The sequence below is a fragment of the Chlorocebus sabaeus genome, chromosome 27, assembly GCF_047675955.1.
Source record: "Chlorocebus sabaeus isolate Y175 chromosome 27, mChlSab1.0.hap1, whole genome shotgun sequence".
Lineage (NCBI taxonomy): Eukaryota > Metazoa > Chordata > Mammalia > Primates > Cercopithecidae > Chlorocebus > Chlorocebus sabaeus.
In genome coordinates this window covers 46,564,398-46,585,248 of record NC_132930.1, presented here as the reverse complement: position 1 = coordinate 46,585,248, position 20,851 = coordinate 46,564,398, and the positions used below count along the sequence as shown (strand labels likewise).

The 20,851-nt window shown below is 43.3% G+C and overlaps 1 protein-coding gene across 2 annotated transcripts in view; it reads left to right on the top strand.

Moving 5' to 3' along the window:
- The window catches only part of HTT (huntingtin), a 164,828-nt gene that overhangs the window by 70,176 nt on the left and 73,801 nt on the right, over positions 1-20,851 (top strand). For both annotated transcript variants that reach the window (XM_073012553.1, XM_073012554.1), the window contains 5 exons: positions 879-1,030; positions 2,104-2,306; positions 6,280-6,406; positions 9,054-9,181; positions 12,256-12,366. In XM_073012553.1, coding sequence (XP_072868654.1) covers positions 879-1,030; positions 2,104-2,306; positions 6,280-6,406; positions 9,054-9,181; positions 12,256-12,366 — 721 coding nt within the window. The remainder of the gene's footprint in view (positions 1-878; positions 1,031-2,103; positions 2,307-6,279; positions 6,407-9,053; positions 9,182-12,255; positions 12,367-20,851) is intronic.

Below are 20,851 nucleotides of genomic sequence, written 5' to 3'. Positions count from 1 at the left end.
ATAGGTCCCGCACTAGACTTGACTTCTGAGCAACTGTGGCATTGGAGTAAAATGTATTGATTTAAAGAAAGCTAAAAATTCATTCAAGTAAACATACAGTTCTAATACTTTTTAAAATTTAAAATATAGATAGATTTAAGTGATGAAAAAGAAAATATGGGTAGACACCATAATCCTCATTTCTGTATCTGTTCACAAGGGGTTAATATTTATGAGCTATATTCTCCATACCCATTCTGTGTTCTGTTAATCCTCAGTCAGCACCTCAGGTGGTTGGGATTCAGTTCTTGGTAGTTTGACTTATACTGTCTTTTCTAGGGGATTGAGCCCTGGGTAGTCCTCCTTATATGAGATTGCAATTTGTCTTCCAATAACTTTTACTACAAGATATGGGGTGTTAAAGGATACCATTGGGGAACCAAGATAATATTAATATCAGGAAAACTAACCACGTCAGACCTGCCCCATTGGGTATCAAGTACACTATTTTTCCATAGTAATAAAGAGCTCACTCCAGCCAATTCTCTTTTATTTTGGGCCTGTTTATTCGGTGGCATTAAGATGCCCAAATGTCTGGGTAGCTATCTCATCTCCAGTTCAGCAGAACCATTGTCATATGCCCTAGTGCAAGCATTCCTTCCTTGGACACTTAGGCCCCAGTACTTTCATTCAGATCTACTACCTGATTTCATTTCACAAATGATTTTTATGGAGCTTTAATTTATAGGAAAGTTGTTAATTGATTAACAGTAAAACAATTTCTGAGCTGGTATAAAACATATTCTGACACGCTTTTCTCCTGGAATTGCAAAAGAAAGGAAGACTGTTGTTTGCTCAAAAGTTTTCTATAATTTGACCTTGCAAATGTCTGCTTCCAGAGTGCCTCCACTGAGCGCCTCCGATGAGTCTAGGAAGAGCTGTACCGTTGGGATGGCCACAATGATTCTGACCCTGCTCTCGTCAGCCTGGTTCCCATTGGATCTCTCAGCCCATCAAGATGCTTTGATTTTGGCCGGAAACTTGCTTGCAGGTACTGAGTTGAAGGAGGGACTCTGAGGCTTGGATTTTGATTTCTTTAGGGGGATGAGGGTGGTGAGCATATGAGGGGAAAATACTAAAAGGTCATCGCCAGTGATGGCTTGTCCCTTTAGTCAAATTTCAGATGTTACCTATGTGCACAAACACATGCAGCTGGCAGCTGTTCTGTGCTGAGTATTTTAAAGTGGCCTTTTCCCAGTATAGCCCCTCAGTTAACTACAAGTAAACTCATTTTGAATTTCATCTTAGTGGGCACCATAGGCCAGTACTGCTTCAGGCACTGGGATGGTAAGAAAGTATAAAGTATGGACTCCATTCTCAAGTTGGTTTTAGATTAGAGGGGATACATGTAAACAAAAGTGCAGTGGTCACACAGAGTGGCCATGATCACTCTCCTTGGGCAGATTTATGAGCTGATAGGAAAGGGCACAACAGGGAGAGGGTGCAGCACCGTGGCGATGATAACGGAGGATGTGGCCAGCAAGGAAGACGAAGTCCATTGAAATTGATTTTGGGAGAAGTTGCCAATCTCCATGAAAGAATCAGGACCTGTGTTCTTTGCTTTAGGAGGCTATAGGAGAGTTTCGTGAAAGGGACTAAAAGATGAGTGTTTTAATAAGATCATTCAGCCAACTTGAATGTGGGCTGGAGGAGAAGGTAGAGAGACTCAGGAGATTAATGTTGATGCTAAGGTAAGAGATGGGGAGTCTAAACCAAGATAATGGCTTTGGGATCGTAGGGAAGACACTGATCGTAAGAGAATGAAGGAGGCAGAATTGCCAGGCCTGGGTCACCAACTGAACTTCGGTTGTGAAGACCAAGAAACCTGGGATGACTTCACATCCTGGGCAGGTGTGTGGTGGTGACAGTCATGGAAATGGGAACACAGATTTGTGGGGAAGACATCAGTTTCAGTTTGAGTTTGGCTTATCAGTTGAATATCAGGCACAGATGTCTGGCCAACTCTCAACATAGATTAGGGTCTTAAATGACTTCAGTTCCCCAAGCAATTTGTCCTTCCCATGCTATTGGGCTAGAGAGGTAATGTCTATGCCCATATCACAGCCAGTGCTCCTAAATCTCTGAGAAGTTCATGGGCCTCTGAAGAAGAAGCCAACCCAGCAGCCACCAAGCAAGAGGAGGTCTGGCCAGCCCTGGGGGACCGGGCCTTGGTGCCCATGGTGGAGCAGCTCTTCTCCCACTTGCTGAAGGTGATCAACATTTGTGCACATGTCCTGGACGACGTGGCTCCTGGACCTGCAATAAAGGTAATGTCCTACTTAGGTGCTGGATTAATATAGCCTTAATGACTGTGGGTTTCCAGACTATCTTTATTTAGTAATCTGTCCCTTCTTTATTCTCTTTCGCTCTAAATGAACAAAATTGCTCAGATTGTGACACTAAATTTAACATCAAAATGTGACCATGTGGCCGGGTGCAGTGGCTCATGCCTGTTATTCCAGTACTTTGAGAGACTGAGGTGGCAGATCACTTGAGGCCAAGAGTTGAAGACCAGCCTGGCCAACATCACAAAACCCCATCTCTACTAAAAATACAAAAAAATTAGTTGGGCTTGGTAGCACATGCCTGTAGTCCCAGCTACTTGGGAGGCTGAGGCAAGAGAATTGCTTGAACCTGAGAGGTGGAGTTTGCAGTGAACCTTGATTGTGCCACTGCATTCCAGCCTGGATGACAGAGTCAGGCTCTGTCTCAAAAGAAAAAAAAAATGTGACCATGTGTTTTACAGCTCCTTTGGTATCATCAGTCACTGTTACCCCTAAGAGGGAAATACCTAGCTTTAGTTTTAGGTTTCCATCATTAGCCAAGAAAGCTCACAATTGGTTTTCCTGGCTAAGTACCTCATTGCTGTCTCCTTAAATCTTAGTTAATGGCTACTGTCCTGGCTAGCATAGTTATAGAGCATTTCCATGGTTGTAGAATGTTCTGCCAATCTCAGGGACAGTTTTGCTTTTCTGTGAAGCAATAAAATCAACCTCAAAACAAATGTTAACTGTTTGCACAATGGATTTAAGATAGACCAGTTCACACACTTTTTTTTTTTTTTGATATGGAGTTTCACTCTTATTGCCTAGGCTGGAGTGTAATGGTGCGATCTCAGGTCACTGCAACTTCTGCCTCCTGGGTTCAAACGATTCTCCTGCCTCAGCCTCTAGAATAGCTGGGATTACAGGCATGCACCACCACACCCAGCTAATTTTTTTGTATTTTTAGTAGAGACGGGGTTTCACCATGTTGGTCAGGCTGGTCTCAAACTCCTGACCTCAAGTGACCTACCCGCCTCGGCCTCCCAAAGCGTTGGGATTACGGGCGTGAGCCACCACGCCCAGCCTAAGATAGACCAGTTCACTTACTGTTATATCCGTTTACTCTCTCTTTGCTGTGTCTTCTACCTTTAAAAATCTCCCCACTAACTTCCCATTCTCCTTTAGCTGCCATCAGTCACTTCCCTTCTCTGCAAACATCTCTAGAAAGTCTCAGCCTCAGCCCACAGAGCTTCCCACTGCTCTGAGGTGGACCTTGTTTGCAAGACTTCTTGGCCCTCTTGGCCTGGACCCTGTCTACTACTTCAGCCATCCTTCCTTATCCATTGCTAGTGGTTTTTGTTGCCACCCTCCATAGCAGCGTTTCCCTTCCAGATCATGTCTTTACACCTCTGGGCACTGCTCTGGTCCTGCCTGCCTTTCCCTCTCTGTACCCTGCAGGCCGCTGCCGCCATCTTGAGTGTCCTCTTCACTTGGCTCTCAGAGGGCCCACAGAGTGTCCCACTGCTCTGAGGTGGACCTTGTTTGCAAGACTTCTTGGCCCTCTTGGATTACTGCACTAGCCTTTTGTTTTGGAAACAGCATTTTTTTTAAAATTTAATTTTATTTTTTTGAGATAGGATGTCACTCTGTTGCCCAGGCTGGAGTGCAGTGTCATGATCGTAGCTCGCTGTGGCCTTGATCTCCCAGGCTCAAGTGATCCTTCTGCCTCAGCCTCCTCAGTAGTTGGGACTACAGGTGTGCACCACCATGCCCAGCTAGTTTTTTGATTTTTTTTTCTTTTTTCTTTTTTTTTGAGACAAAGTCTCACACTGTTGCCCGGACTGGCACGATCTGGGCTCACTGCAACAACCTCCACCTCCCAGGTTCAGGTGATTCTCCTGCCTCAGCCTCCTGAGTAGTTGGGATTACAGGCGCCTGCCACCACACCCAGCTAACTTTTTGTATTTTTAGGAGAGACGGGGTTTCGCCATGTTGGCCAGTCTGGTCTCGAACTCCTGACCTCGTGATTCACCTACCTCAGCCTCCCAAAGTGCTGGGATTACAGGCATGAGCCACTGCTCCCAGCCAGGAAACAGCATTCTTGAGATAATTCATATAATTCACCCATTTAAAGTATATAATTCATTCTCTTTAGTATGCCCACAGAGTTGTGCAGCCATCACCAGAATCAGTTTTAGAACCCACAAAGGAACTCTGTACCCTTCACCCAAAACCTCGCATGTGGCAGGCAGCCACTGACCTACCTTCTGTCTCTGTGACTCTGCATCTTCTGGACATTACTGTGGATGGGCTCATACAGTCAGTGAGCTTGTGACTGGTGCCTTCTACCAAGCAGGGTTTTCAGTGCAGTAGCCTTTCTTTCTTTCTTTTTTTTTTTTAAATTAAGACGGAGCTTCTGCCTCCCAGGTTCAAGCAATTCTCCTGCCTCAGCCTCCCAAGTAGCTGGGACTACAGGCCCATGCCACCATGCCTGGCTAATTTTTTTTTTTTTTTTGTATTTTTAGTAGAGATGGGGTTTCACCATGTTAGCCAGAATGGTCTTGATCTCCTGACCTCATGATCCGCCCACCTCGGCCTGCCAAAATGCTGGAATTACAGGCGTGAACCACCACACCTGGCTAACCTCTCATGTACTGTCTGCAGTTCTTCCCTGATGCCTTCCAGTCCATGCACCCGATTGTAGCTCCTCATCCTATTATGGTTTAAGGTGACTGTCTTTGTCAGCGTGGGTTGCCATAACAAAATACCATAGCCTGGGTGGCTTCAACAACAGAATTTACTTCTCACAGTTCTGGAGGTTAGGAAGTTCAAGATCTAGGACTTTCACCTTGCCCTCACGTGGTGAGGGGGTGAGGGAGCTCTCTGGTGCCTCTTATATGTGGACGCTAATCTCATTCATGAGGGTCTGCCCTCATGCCCCAGTCACCTCTCAAAGGCCCCACCTCCTAATACCATCACCCTGGTAATTAAGTTTCAGTGTATGAATTTGGGGGACTATAGACATTGAAACCATAACAAGCACTTTTCTAAAAGATCAGGGAGTGAGGAAGTACCAGAGCTAGGACCTCAATTCCACCTCTCGGTCATCTTGCCTTCACTCTGCTCTATGATGGCTGCCTCCTACAGTGATGGGAGCCTCGATGTTTTATATTCTCTCATGTGTTGTGTATTGGAGAGAGTTCAGACTTTATGAATACATCTGGATTTGTTGACTTCTAGCTTTGCTGGTAACCAGCTGTGACCTTGAGTAAGTTACTTCATCTCTGAGCCTGTTTCCTCTTTTTGAAAAGGGAGTTTAAAATGCTGTTTTGGGTTGGGCATGGTGGCTCATGCCTGTAATTCCAGCACTTTGGGAGGCTGAGATGGGAGGATAACCTGAGCTTGGAGTTCAAGACCAGCCTGTGCATCATAGTGTGAGATCCTGTCTCCTCAAGAAATTAAAAAATTAACTGGATGAGGTGACGTGTGCCTGTGGGCCCATCTACTCTGGAGGCTGAGGTGGGAGGATTGCTTGAGCCTGGGAGGTTGAGGCTGCAGTGAACTATGATTGCGCCCCATCCCGGGTGGCGAGTGAGACCCTATCTCAAAAAAAAGAAAAAAAATGCTGCTTTGCACCCCTTTCATGTCATGGTGTCATGGCTAACATCGAATGCCCTGGTTGTTTGCTGTTGGAGGGCGTGGGCCTAGGGGCTCCCTGAGGACTCCTTCCATCTTCAACTCATTCTCTGTGTACCTGTTAGCAAGTTGTGGGCCAGTCCCTGCCATGTACCATTGTGTGGGTAAAAGTAAATAAAATGTGTACAGTGTCTGAACTGTACATATAGGGGTCCAAGAACAAAATGAATGACATAGGTTAGCTCTTTCTAATAAATGGTAAAACCAAATATTCTAATTTTCAGTTTTGTTATACTTCCATCACATGTTTTTGTTTTTTGTTTTTGTTTTTCTATTTTAGGCAGCCTTGCCTTCTCTAACAAACCCCCCTTCTCTAAGTCCCATCCGACGAAAGGGGAAGGAGAAAGAACCAGGAGAACAAGCATCTGTACCGTTGAGTCCCAAGAAAGGCAGTGAGGCCAGTGCAGGTAGGAAACAGTGTGGGGAAGGGAGGGACAGGAGTGCAGCATCTGTCATGTAGCAACATAGGATTTAAGTAACTTGGTGTTTTAGAGAAATATAATACACATCATTAAAGTGAGAGAAGGTTTCTCCAGGTGCGGTTCAAGATATTAGAAACTAATGACTAATATACACAGACCACCTTTTGGTCTGAAGCATCTCTAAGTGCCACCTGCTGACATGCAGCCCCTGCAGCCTCCAGGCTTCCAGCCCCAGCACGGAGCCTCACTCTCCTGTGCTTCCCTGGTTGCAGGTGAGGGCTGGAGAGGCCCCCTGATTTTCAGTAAGGGAAGTGGTGTAGATGCTTAGGAATAGATATAGTGGGTGAAAAAATTGATTCTGATATGTCAAAAATTCTGATTGGAAATGGAATATTTACATTTGGAAGAACTAAAGGAGAGATAAAGTGGGGATAAAGTCATCTGAGTTGGAGGAGCTTAAACCATGCACAAGTTTGGAGGACCTTTTTTACCCATGAAAAGGTCAGAACAGAAGGGGCTAGGATTTAGTTGTGACTGCGGTTTTTCGAATTCCCATCCAAACTGCTCTTGGAGGGCAGTGGCAGGGGCAGGAGAGGAGCCTGGCAAAGCATGAAGTGACTGCTGCTGCCTCTGCTATCTGGGTTGCCCGGCTGCCTGTCTGTACAGTCTCCCTCCAAACCCATTCTCACGCTGTCTCTTGGTGCCCAGGGGCCTGTGATGGTTCTCCCGTTTGTTTTGTGTATATGCATTTATATCAAGGCTATTTATTTATTTAGAGACAGAGTCTTGCTCTGTCGCCCAGGCTGGAGTGTAGTGGCGCAATCTCGGCTCATTGCAAGCTCTGCCTCCCAGGTTCAAGCAATTCTCTTGCCTCAGCCTCCCAAGTAGCTGGGACTACAGGTGTGCACCACTACACCTGGCTAATTTTTTGTATTTTTTTTAGTAGAGACAGGGTTTCACCATGTTGGCCAGGATGGTCTTGATCTCTTGACCTTGTGATCCACCAACCTCAGCCTCTCAAAGTGCTGGAATTACAGGCATGAGCCACTGCACCTGGCCTATTTATTTATTTTTAATTGACAAAATTGTATATATCTATAGTATACAACATGATGTTTGAAATATGTATACATTGGCCAGGCGCAGTGGCTCACACCTGTAATCCCGGCACTTTGGGAGGCCGAGGTGGGCAGATCACGAGGTCAGGAGTTTGAGACCAATCTGGCCAGCATTGTGAAACCGTCTCTACTAAAAATACCAAAAAAAAAACAGTGAGCTGGGCCATGGTGGCGTGCGCCGGTAGTTCCAGCTACTTGGGAGGCTGAACCAAGAGAATTGCTTGAACCCAGCAGGTGGAGGTTTCAGTGAGCTAAGTTCATGCCATTGCACTGCAGCCTGGGTGACACAGGGACACTGTCTCAAAAAAAAAAAAAAAAAAATACATATGCATTGTGGAATGGCTAATTAACCTATGCATCACCTCACATACCATTGTTTTGTGGTGAGAACACTTAAAATCTACTCTTTTCAGTGATTTTTCTGCATATGGTACATTGGTAGTAACTGCAGTCACCATGCTGTACAGTAGATCTCTTGAACTCATTCCTCCTGTCTATAAATGAAATTTTGTATCCTTGACCAACACATTAAAGGTTTTTTTTCTTGAGACAGAGTCTTGCTTCTTCACCCAGCCTGGAGTGCAGTGGCACGATCTCATCTCACTGCAACCTTCGCCTCCCAGGTTCAAGCGATTCCCCTGCCTCAGCCTCCCAGGTTCAAGCGATTCCCCTGCCTCAGCCTCCCAAGTAGCTGGGATTACAGGCACGTGCTACCACACCCGGCTAATTTTTGTATTTTTAGTAGAGATGGAGTTTCACTGTATTGGCCAGGCTGGTCTTGAACTCCTGACCTCAAGTGATCCACCTGCCTTGGCCTCCCAAAGTGCTGGGATTACAGGCGTGAGTCACTGCACCTGGCCTAAAGCGTTTTAAAAGATGCTCTTTTCTAAGGTTTGACTGTAGTACAGGAGGAAGATTTACCTGTTGAAAAACCTCAGCCTTTACAAGTGTAAAATTATCAGTATATGACTGTCATCTTTCTGATGAATTAAATAAACTAAGGACTCCAAGTCAAAAGTCTTCAAACTGGAGTAGAATAGTTGTATCTAGTGCTTGGCACTTTAATATTTAGTATCGGTTTAATGATAATGTTTGTGTCCTTACTGTCTTTAAAACATTTTTACGTCATCCCTGTTTGATTACTTGGTGTGCTTATGAAGTTGTTGGCCACTAGGGAATCTTAGGCTCAGAGAGGTTCTGGAATTGGTCAGTGGTCCTTGAATTAGCCACTCCTATAATTCTCTAACTGATTTCTCAAAACGCAAACAAGCAACCACAGCAAAACAGCTGTGCACACTGCTCTTCTTATTTTGTTATTGTTTTAGTACTTAGGCTGTACTTACGTTTGTTAGTCAGTTTCTCATTACTTCTAGTTGATCAAAAGATCAGAGGTAATATTTGAGTATTTTCATACTAGAATGCTTTAAAAAAAGTCATTATTTCCAGTAATCTCTTTAAAACTTGGCAAGTTATTTTGATCTAAAAGTTTATCTTTTGTGTGCACATTTTTAAAGCTTCTAGACAATCTGATACCTCGGGTCCTGTTACAACAAGTAAATCCTCATCACTGGGGAGTTTCTATCATCTTCCTTCATATCTCAAACTGCATGATGTCCTGAAAGCTACGCACGCTAACTACAAGGTATGGGCCTCTGCATCTTTTGAAAATATATATGCCCGCATACTTATGTCTAATGGATTGTCGATGTTTTTCTTATGATTTGTAGGACATATAAACCCTTTGAGATATGAGTTACAATTCGTGTTTTCAAGTTTGTCTGTCTTTCAGCTTTGTTTATGATAGCTTCTATCATACAGGTGTTTTGGATTTTCATATTGTGTGTAGTCACAGCTAAGATTGAGTACAGTGAGAGAGCTAGGATGTGCAGCCAGGTTATTGGGGGACGTGGCCTCGGTGGAGTCTGGAGGGATCCGTGTACAGGCTTCCTTCCCTCCCGTGAGGCTCACACAAAAATACAGCAACCTGCTGGTCCTGCAGGTCCCCTCTGCCTAACATGAGCCACAATTCCAGACTCACAGAAGAAAAGCGGGCGTTCAGCATAAACCATGTGTTTCAAATAGTCTGGGCGTGGTGAGCCACTTGTTATCAGCTAGGGAAAGTTTTTATGTCAGTGTAAGGAACTGTTGACCAGATAACCCCAAGAGCCAGCCTTTCTGTCTAGGGATGTTTTAGTTTTCTAGTTCATTTTTTTTTTTTTTACTTTAAAATTTTCTATTCATCTGCAATTTGTTAGATATGAAGTATGCATCTAATTTAATTTTTGTTTTTGGTTGTCCCCAATGCTGTTTACAGAAGAATTTTTTTGCACTAATTGGCTTGCGTTACTTACATTCTCATAGTTCTCTAGTTCCATTTATCATTTTGTTATATCAATCTATCTGTCTGCTCATCTATTAGAAGCATCTTTTTTTTCCCTTTTTTAGACAGTCTCACTCTGTCCCCAGGCTGGAGTGCAGTGGTGCAACCATGCCTCACTGCAGTCTCAACCTCCAGGGCTCAAGTGATCCTCCCACCTCAGCTCCTGGGTACCTGGGACTACAGGCATGTGCCACCATAGCCAGCTACTTTTTACATTTTTTGTAGAGACAGGGTCTCCCTAAGTTGCCTGGGCTGGTCTCAAGTTCCTGGCTTAAGTAATCCTTCCTCCTTGGCCTCCCAAAGTGCTGGGATTACAGGCGTGAGCAACTGCACCCGGCTAGAAGTATACTTCTTAATTATTATAGTTTCATGGTATTTATGAGGGGATCAGTTCTCCTGTTCTTTAGAATTTTCTGGATATTCTTCTTTGTTGATTTTGGGATGTGAACAATAGAATCAACTTCTACTTGTAGATTAATTTAGGGAGAACTTATACCTCAGATGTTAAGTCACCCTGTCCAGAATGTGGGATGCTTTCCAATTTGTTCAAAACTTTTAAAATTACCTCAGAAGCACATGAAATTTAAAGGATTTTAAAAAAAACTTTAAAAATTATTTCACATAGCTCTTGCACATTTCTTGGTAAATGAATCCTCAGGTATTCCTGTTTTTGTTACTAATAGATACTCTCATGGTTTTTTTTTTTTCCCCTGAAAATCATTTGTCAAACTTATGTGGCTTCTTTTCTGCAGGATGTTTGATAATTTTGGAAGATATAAAAGTCTTCATATTTTACAAGGTTTGGAGTCTCTTTAAGCTGCGTGGTTCTCATGTCAGCTCCCAGAGCAGAAGACGGCATGTTGAAAAATGCCATAGAGAAGCTACTTCTTTTCCACCTGTTTTCAGCTCATATCATCTTGAATTTCGGGGCACCTTTCTATGCTCCTAGTGCTTGCTGTCTATTTATTATTTTCCTTCCTGAATACCCTGAACTCCAGCATGTTCTGCTGTAATTCTGGCCTCCCTGGCATCTTGGTCTCCTGTTTCCTTTGCTCTGTCATCCCCGCGGTCAGCTCCTGCTGCGCAGCTTCTCAGCTGAACTGTTTGGAGTGGCTGGCGGGTCTTGCTGGATCTTTGAGTATTGCCTCTGGTTTCCTTGGTTCCTTCTGCTGAGTTGCTCAGCGTCTCCACTCCCCATTTCTCGTGTGGCCCTTCCTGCTCTCCTCTGATTCCTTTTGTCTTCCCTGGTTTCTTGCTTTGGTTTTCAGTCTCTGCAGAACTTTTGCCACTCTTCTGAAAACCCGGAGGCTTTTTCATCTTAATTCTCATTTCATGACCTCTTTCCCCTTATTTGAGAGCTAGACCTTCCCATGGTGAGCTTCTCTTTCCAGAATTCCATGCCTTCTTTTCCCTCCCACTTACCTGTTGTCCAGGAGAGGTCAGATTGCTGTGCACATTGGAGGAGAACCCTTTCTTCCCTGGGCTCTTCATTTCACATGACATCACCACATCACCTCATCCCTTGGACCCTCAGTGGTGGCACTGCTGGATTTTTCTTTCCTTTGGCTGGCCTTAGGGCACACCCAGGTTGACCCTAGCTTAGTCATGGTATTTAGATCCACTCACATTTTCAGTTTCTGTGTCTGTCTCTTGCCTGCTTCTGACTTTGCCCAGAGAAAGCTTCTCTTTCACAAGGGTTCTTAGATTTACGAGCACCTTCTTTCCTGAGGCAGTGTTTTTGCTAATATTTATTTTCCTAGTCAGTCTCGCCTTACCTTTCTTGTTATACATGGTGTCTTTGGTCCTGACCCATTCTCTGAGTGTGTAAAATAGAATTGCTGTATAATTTAATTACATGAAATCCTTTAGAATCTTAATACATCTTACACCAGGTGTAATATTTTATTATATCCAAATTGAACAACCTTATGTGAATTTGACAGTGATTTCTCCCAGGGATCCTAATGTATAAGGAATAGGACTTTGTATTTTCTATTTTTTGATATACCACATACCAGATACTGATCATGGTGGACATTTAACCCTTTTTTCCTCATTATGAAAGAAAGTTAGGAATTACATCTTTCAGTAGTGCCAGTGTAACCTGAAAGATGCCTTTGAAAGAGTAGTTTTTGTATAGCTATCTGAAAGGAATTTCTTTCCAAGATATTTTCCCAGTGCTGACAGCAAACACACAGACACACCCTACAAGGTCAATGTACAGTGCCGCACAGTGGAGGCATCTGCCGCAGCCGTTAATGTTTGTATCTTTGGTTGTACTTTATGAGATCTTGACAGGGCCAGTAACCGTGTGTTCTCTCCTTCACCTTCTCAAGGTCACCTTGGATCTTCAGAACAGCACGGAAAAATTTGGAGGGTTTCTTCGCTCAGCCTTGGACGTTCTCTCTCAGATTCTAGAGCTGGCCACACTGCAGGACATTGGGAAGGTTTGTGTCTTGTTTTGACGTGCGTCCTCTGGGCTGAGTTCATCTAGGATGGAGTCCGGTTCTCCAGGGTGCCTCCGGGAGACTCCTCCCTGCGCCACGGACTTGCATCACAGGACCCGAGTCTGACTCTGCCTTAGCCATGAAGTTTGGGGGGAAGGTTCTATTTGTATTCTATTTTTGTCTGTTATCACGTATTAGCTTAGACCCAGTTTAGTTTAGAAAATTAGTGGGTTTAAAAATGTATTTATAGAGTCCTTTATTTCTTAATTTGACCTTTTCAAGTGGAAAGGGGCAAAACAGACAGATGAGGGGGCGGGGCGGGAGGTGTGACTTGCTCTTCTGTGCCTGAGGAAGTAACAGAGCTGGGGTTGACAGTTGTATTCTCTGGTTTTACGTCCAGGAATTTCCCCTGCTGCACCCCTAGTTGATAGCGAAAATGTTCAAAACTATGGGAAAGTTAGAATGCTGTGGTAAACACTCTATTATGTACACACAACCCAGCTTCTGCAGTTGTTTGCGTTTGGCTAGGTTTCCTTTCTACGTATATAGCCATCTCTCCATTTACCAGTACATCTTACTTTATAATGCATATTAAAAGGAGTGACAGATGCCTCCCCCCACCAAATGTGTGTCTTCACATGAAATACAGTATGTCTAATGCAGTTCATTTGTTCTTATGTCTTTGAATCTTTTTTTTTTTTTTTTTTTGAGACGGAGTCTGGCCCTGTCACGCAGGCTGGAGCGCAGTGGCCGGATCTCAGCTCACTGCAAGCTGTGTCTCCCGGGTTCACACCATTCTCCTGCCTCAGCCTCCCGAGTAGCTGGGACTACAGGCGCCCGCCACCGCGCCCGGCTAGTTTTTTGTATTTTTTAGTAGAGATGGGGTTTCACCGTGTTAGCCAGGATGGTCTCGTTCTTCTGACCTCGTGATCCGCCCGCCTCGGCCTCCCAAAGTGCTGGGATTACAGGCGTGAGCCACCGCACCTGGCCCGTCTTTGAATCTTTTTATCTGGACATGCACACAAGGTTACCTGGTTTTAATTGTTACATATGTTAGTGCGTCTTCTCTGTTATTCCTCATGTTTTTCCCGTATATCTATTTAGTGTGCGCAGTTGTCATTTTTAATGGCTATCTAGTGTCCTGCTGTGTTGATACTCCATTGTTCCCTCAGAATAAAACTTGTTGAGACTTCAGTAATGTCACCTGCTCGGTGAGACTTTCCTGGCCATCCTTTCAAAACTTGCTTCTCTCTGTACTCTCTTTTCCTGTTCATTTTTCTCTTTGACCCATAGCATCATCTAACAGTCAACCTTTAAAAAAATAAATAAATAAATAAATAAAGACTTTAGAGAAATGTCCAGATACATGGAGTCAGTTTGGGAATGAGAAATGAGGATTATAATCTGGGATGCATGGCATGTCTGGCTGCCAGTGCCTCTGGTGAAGGAAGGGTAAGGGGAAGCTCTTATTGTCAGAAAGGGAGAGAATCACATAGGCTCCCTGGAAGCAGAGTTCATTGGCTCCAGAGGCTGAAAGCCAGAGTTGTCATCATAGGCCGGGCGCGGTGGCTCAAGCCTGTAATCCCAGCACTTTGGGAGGCCGAGACGGGCGGATCACGAGGTCAGGGGATTGAGACCATCCTGGCTAACACGGTGAAACCCCGTCTCTACTAAGAAAATACAAAAAAACTAGCCGGGCGCGGTGGCGGGCGCCTGTAGTCCCAGCTACTCGGGAGGCTGAGGCAGGAGAATGGCGTGAACCCGGGAGACGGAGCTTGCAGTGAGCTGAGATCCGGCCACTGCACTCCAGGCTGGGCGACAGAGCCAGACTCCATCTCAAAACAAAAACAAACAAACAAAAAAAAACCAGAGTTGTCGTCATTCACTGGTGGAATTGTAGGCACTGGGCAGGTGTTCAGTTGAGAGTATTTTAACTGAATTGCTGTAGTCCTCCAAAATGGCTAGTGATAAATCTGGTCATAGAAACATGTATTCACGTGGAACATGCAAGCCATGCACAGCAGATGTGTAAAGGATGTACGGGAAGGGTTTCTTCTAGGGTTGTTGGAAAGTCTTTGGAAACAGCTCTAACCTGGGGCACATAAGCATGAACCCCATCTCCCTTTGTGCTTTCCTAGTGCAATTTTGTCTGGGTCTGACAAAGTGATTTGATCCCTGTATCTGCAACTTTCACAAAACATACTATTTATTTATTTTACTTCCTTGTCTTTTCAGTGCCTATAGCAGTGCCTGGAAGATTGTGGAATTTAGTGAACATTTGTTGAATGAATAGATATTCTTGTTAAAAATGAGTTTTAGTGTCTCATTTATCTTACATCCACACTGTGGTGGAGCCATATTAGCCCATTTGACACCATAACTCGAAGCTGAAAGATGTGACATTCTTGGGGCCAGATGTGACATTCTTGGGGTCAGTGGCAGAGCCTGAGTTAAGTCTCATAGATTTTCTTTTTTCTTTTTCTTTTTTGGTGGCTAGCTTTGGTTTTATTTTTATTTATTTATTTATTTTTATTATACTTTAAGTTCTGGGTTACATGTGCAGAACGTGCAGTTTTGTTATATAGGTATACATGTGCCATGATGGTTTGCTGCACCCATCAACCTGTCACCTACATTAGGTATTTCTCCTAATGTTATCCTTTCCCTAGTCCCCTCACCCCGATGGGCCCTGGTATGTGATGTTCCCCTCCCTGTGTCCATGTGCTCTCATTGTTCAACTCCCACTTGTGAGTGACAACATGCAGTGTTTGGTTTTATGATCTTGTGATAGTTTGCTGAGAATGATGGTTTCTGGCTTCATCCATGTCCCTGCAAAGGACATGAACTCATCCTTTTTTATGGCTGCATAGTATTCCATGGTGTGTATGTGCCACATTTTCTTAATCCAGTCTATCACTGATGGACATTTGGGTTGGTTCCAAGTGTTTGCTGTTAGGACTAGTGCCACAATAAACATACGCGTGCATTTGTCTTTATTGTAGAATGATTTATAATCCTTTGGGTATATGCCCAGTAATGGGATTGCTGGGTCAAATGGTATTTCTAGTTCTTGAGGAATTGCCACACTATCTTCCACAATAGTTGAACTAATTTACACTCCTACCAACAGTGTAAAAGTGTTCCTATTTTCCCACAACCTCTCCAGCATCTGTTGTTTCATTAATTTTTAATGATCGCCATTCTAGCTGGTGTGTGATGGTATCTCATTGTGATTTTGATTTGCATTTCTGTAATGAACAGTGATGATGAGCATTTATTCATATGTCTGTTGACTGTGTAAGTGTCTTCTTTTGAGAAGTGTCTGTTCATATCCTTTGTCCATTTTTAGATGGGGTTGTTTGCTTTTTTTTTTTTGTAAATTTGTTTAAGTTCTTTGTAGATTCTGGATATTAGCCCTTTGTCAGATGGTTAGATTGCAAAAATTTTCTCCCATTCTGTAAGTTGCCTGTTTACTCTGATGATAGTTTCTTTTGCTGTGCAGAAGCTCTTTAGTTTAATTAGATCCCATTTGTCAATTTTGGCTTTTGTTGCCATTGCTTTTGGTGTTTTAGACATTAAGTCTTTGCTCATGCCTATGGCCTGAATGTTATTGCCCAGGTTTTCTTCTAGGATTTTTATAGTCCTAGGTCTTATGTTTAAGTCTTTGATCCATCTTGAGTTGATTTTTGTATAAGGTGTAAGGAAGGGATCCAGTTTCAGTTTTCAGCATGTGGCTAGCCAGTTTTCCCAACACTATTTATTAAATACGGAATCTTTTCCCCATTGCTTATGTGTGTCATGTTTGTCAAAGATCAGATGCTGGTAGATGTGTGGTGTTATTTCTGAGGCCTCTGTTCTGTTCCATTGGTCTATATATCTGTTTTGGTACCATGCTGTTTTGGTTACTGTAGCCTTGTAGTATAGTTTGAAGTCAGGTAGCGTGATGCCTCCAGCTTTTTTCTTCTTGCCCAGGATTGTCTTGGCTATGCAGGCTCTTTTTTGGTTCCATATGAAGTTTAAAGTAGTTTTTTCCAATTCTGTGAAGAAAGTCAGTGGTAGCTTGATGGGGATAGCATTGAATCTATAAATTACTTTGGGTAGTAAGGCCATTTTCACAATATTGATTCTTCCTATCCATGGACATGGAATTTTTTCCATTTGTTTGTGTCCTCTCTTATTTCCTTGAGCAGTGGTTTGTAGTTCTCCTTGAAGAGGTTCTTCACATCTCTTATAAGTTGTATTCCCAGGTATTTTATTCTCTTAGTAGCAATTGTGAATGGGAGTTCACTCATGATTTGGCACAATCTCAGCCCACTGCAACCTTTGCCTCCTGGGTTCAAGGGATTCTCCTGCCTCAGCCTCCAGAGCAGCTGGGATTACAGGCACCTGCCACCACACCTGGCTAATTTTTTGTATTTTTAGTGGAAACGGGGTTTTACCACATTGGCCGGGCTAGTCTCGAACTCCTGACCTCGTGATCCACCCACCTCAGCCTCCCAGAGTGCTGGGATTACAGGGTTCAGCAACTGCGCCCAGCCAGATTTTCAGATCTCCCTCTCTTTGCCCTAAACCACTGTGCTTAATAAGAAGTCTTTAGTGGCCAGCAGTCTCCTTGTGTAACACATTGTAGCAAAATGGAAAATATTACATGTTTTAAATTTGAGTGTGAGATATACTGAAATAAAAATCATCTAAATGAGATTCTTTAAATAATAAGATTTTCTTTTTTGTATGTGGGTTTTTTTTAACATTATTATTATGACTGTCATATATAGAAATGGCTCTTTTCCAGCTACAGTCAGTGAATGTATCAAATGCTGCCTTATCCAAATAATAAAAGTAAATGATTAACAAGCCACAATTTAGTGAAGATTGATGTTAGTTGATCTTTATATTCCTGAATTAGCCACATGGTTGTGTGTGTGTATATATGTTTAAAGGTACATATAGATAATAAGCTCATCTCTGAAAATTTTTACATTTGGCATAAGAATAACTGGATAATTAAGCATCTTATTCTCTGGCCTGTGTCTTTACAGTTAAAGGTAGATTTACTCACCTCTCCTTTTTTGTTTTTCTCAGTTCATCTTTTTTGCTATTTCATGACGGAGGCCCATTTTACCTTTCTCGTATATCCTTTTGTTTGTACTTTGGAAACCACCTGCTTAATTGTTCAGTTTTTAATCTGTGGTCTTTTAGAGGAGGATGTGTAGGGTAGAAGCTTTCACAGGTTCTTCTTTGCACTTGGCCCTTGACTGTTTTGAGGAATCTCCCTCACTAACTCACAGCATAGCAAGGTTTGAGATCTCTTCTGCCACACAGCAGTTCTGAGGCAGCTGGAAAGATATGCAGATGCTCAGATTGTCAGGCCAGCCTTGAGATATACAAACTACTGAGCCTTATCTGTGACCTTGCTTAGGTGAAGGCATCAGAGCCCCTGCACCGACATGTGTAGGCCTCTGGATGTGTGCGGGGCTGGGTGTTGGGGTCTGAGCACAAGTGTAGCTGGAGAGGTGAGCTTGATGTGGTGACGGGTATGAGCAAGTTTTCTTCAGACTTCTGTGAGTTACCTCGTTCCAGGATTTAAAGGCACAGAGACCTTATAATTAAAATAGAATCATTTTCTTTTTCTAAATAGCAACACTAGGAATAAAAAATAATAATTCCACATTCTTTACAGGTAATGTTTTGTTTTTCTTATCTTCTAATCCTTATTTATTCCATACTTATTTTTATACGTATTTGAAATGTATTATGTGTTGGAGTTTTCTTTTTGCATTATATTATACACAGTTTTTCATGTAACTCCTTACTGTTCCATTTTATAGGTTTTGTCTGGTTTATTTTAAGACTTTATCAGCAAATCGGGAAACTGTCTCTACAAAAACAAAAACAAAAGCAAAAATAGTTGGCCACAGTGGCATGCGTCTGTGGTCCCAGCTACTCGGGGCTGAGGTGGGAGGATTGCCTGAGCCCGGGAGGTTGAGGCTGCAGACAACCATGGTCGTGTCACTGCACTCCAGCGTGGGTGACAGACTTTATACTATCTATTTGGGGTGATTTGGTAATGATATGCCCTGATGTAGTTTTTTTATGTCTTGTGTTTCTTGTGCCTGGGTTTATTGAATTTGGATCTGTGGCTTCATAGTATTTTTAAAGTTTGGAAAATTTTAGGGCATTATTTCCCCCAAAGATTTTTTTCTGCCCTGTTCCCCTCCTTTTTTTCCTCTCTTAAAGGGGCTGTGATTTCCTGAATGATTGCTTAGTGTTGTCCCATAGCTTACTGATGCTCTTTTCAGTGTTTTATGTGTTTTCTGTTTTCTATAGTTTCTATTATTGTGTTTGCAAGTTCTCTAATCTTTTCTTCTACGGTGTCTAATGTGGTGTTTATCTGTTAATCTATTGTTAATCCTGTCCCGTGTTTTTTTTTTTTTTTTTGAAACAGTCTCACTCTGTTGCCCATGCTGGAGTTTAGTGGTACGATCTCGGCTCACTGCAACCTCCACCTCCCAGGCTCAAGCGATTGTTCTGCCTCAGCCTCCCAAGTAGCTGGGACTACAGGCACGTGCCACCACACCTAGCTAATTTTTGTATTTTTATTAGAGATGGGGTTTCCCCATGTTGGCCAGACTGGCCTTGAACTCTGATCTCAGGTGATTCATCCGCCTCAGCCTCCCAAAGTGCTGGGATTATAGGCATGAGCTACCTTGTCTGGCCCCTGTTCAGTGTATATCACTAATTGTGTTTTTATCTATGTAAGTTTGATTTAGGTCTTTTAAAAATTTCTCCCTGTGTCTCTACTTAGCTTTGTGAACACAGTTGTAATAATTGTTTTAATGTCTTTCTCTGCTAGTTCTAAGATCTTCTAATAACTTCCCAGTTCTCGGTGTTTTTGATTGGTCGATTGATGCTCCTTGTGGATTGTGCTTTCCTGCCTCTTTGCATGGCTCCCAATTTTTGGTTGGATGCCCAACATTGTGAATTTTACTTTGCTGGATGCTAGACATTTTTGTGTTCACAGAGATCTTCTTGAGTTTTGCTCTGAGGTTAGTTGAGTTACATGTAGATGGTTTACTCTTTTGGGTCTTGCTTTATAATGAGTACTCTACCTAATGAACCAGAAAGTTCGGGTTTTCCAGTCTGCCTGCTGAGAACGGTGACTGTTTCTAGCCCTGTGTGAGCGCCGAGAGCCGCTCCCTCTGATCCTTTCCGATGCTTCCCTCTGTGGCCTCAGGGAGTTTTCTCACACACACAGTTCTGCTGAGTACTCGAGGGGGACCTTCCCCGGATCTCCAAGGCTCTCTCTGTCTTGTTCTCTCTTCTCTGGTGCTCTGTCCTATAAACTGTGGCTGTCTTGGTCTCCTTAGATTCTCAGCACCTCTTCAATTCAGAGGGTTGCCTGTCCCTCCTCCTTGTGCCACAGCCTAGGAACTCTCTCAAAGAAGTGAGGTGGGGCAGCTGTGGGGCTCACTTTGTCTCTCGTCTCCCAGGGATCACTGTCCTTCATGGCTGATGTCCAGTGTCTTGAGGACTCTGGATTTTGTCTGTTTTGTTTTTTGGTTGACTTTGTTTGTTTCAAACAGGAGGGTAAACCCAGTTCCTCACTCTCATTGTGCTCAGTACTGGAAGTCTCGCTCTGTTATATTGGATATTAGTATTTGTAGCAGAGCCCTGGTTCCCTGGTACTTGGGGAGCTCTTGAAAGGCCAGAAACAGCATGCTTTCTCACCTTTTCCAGGGTTTCAGTTTCTGGTGCACACAAAGCATTCCATATACATTTGTTAAAGTTCTTTGCTAGACAAATAGTGATTCACAGGCTCTATTTGTAATTTTTTCAGTAAGCATGTATTAGATATCTGCTGGGAGCTAGTAGAAACAAAAAGTGGCATGTGACAAATTCAATTCTGACAAGAACAACCTTAAACATTTAGAATATAATTTGAGTAAATCAGAATTTTAAAAATGTGTAGCCCTTGAATATTTGAAACCAACAAGAATCTATCGCTTATTAGTAGAGGATATTTTGTTGAACAAGTGGAGAGAGAGGCATTTTCAGTCTAACTGGTGTTGGCTTTTAGCAGCTGTTGGAAACCGGTTCATGATTAGCCAGGCAGTGGTGAAACAGGCTGTGTATTCTGAATGTCTAGATTGGTGGCACTCTTCGAGTTAGCATCTTCTTCTTTCTTCTTTTTTTTGAGATGGACTTTCACTCTTGTTGCCCAGGTAACAACTCCAGTGCAATGGTGCCATCTCGGCTCACTGCAACATCTGCCTCCCTGGTTCAAGCGATTCTCCTGCCTCAGCCTCCCAAGTAGCTGGGATTACAGGTGTGCGCCACCATGCCTGACTAATTTTGTGTTTTTAGTAGAGATGGGGTTTCACTATATTGGTCAGACTGGTCTTGAACTCCTGACCTCAAGTGATCCACCTGCCTCGACCTCCCAAAATGCTGGGATTACAGGTGTGAACCACTGCTCCCAGCCCCT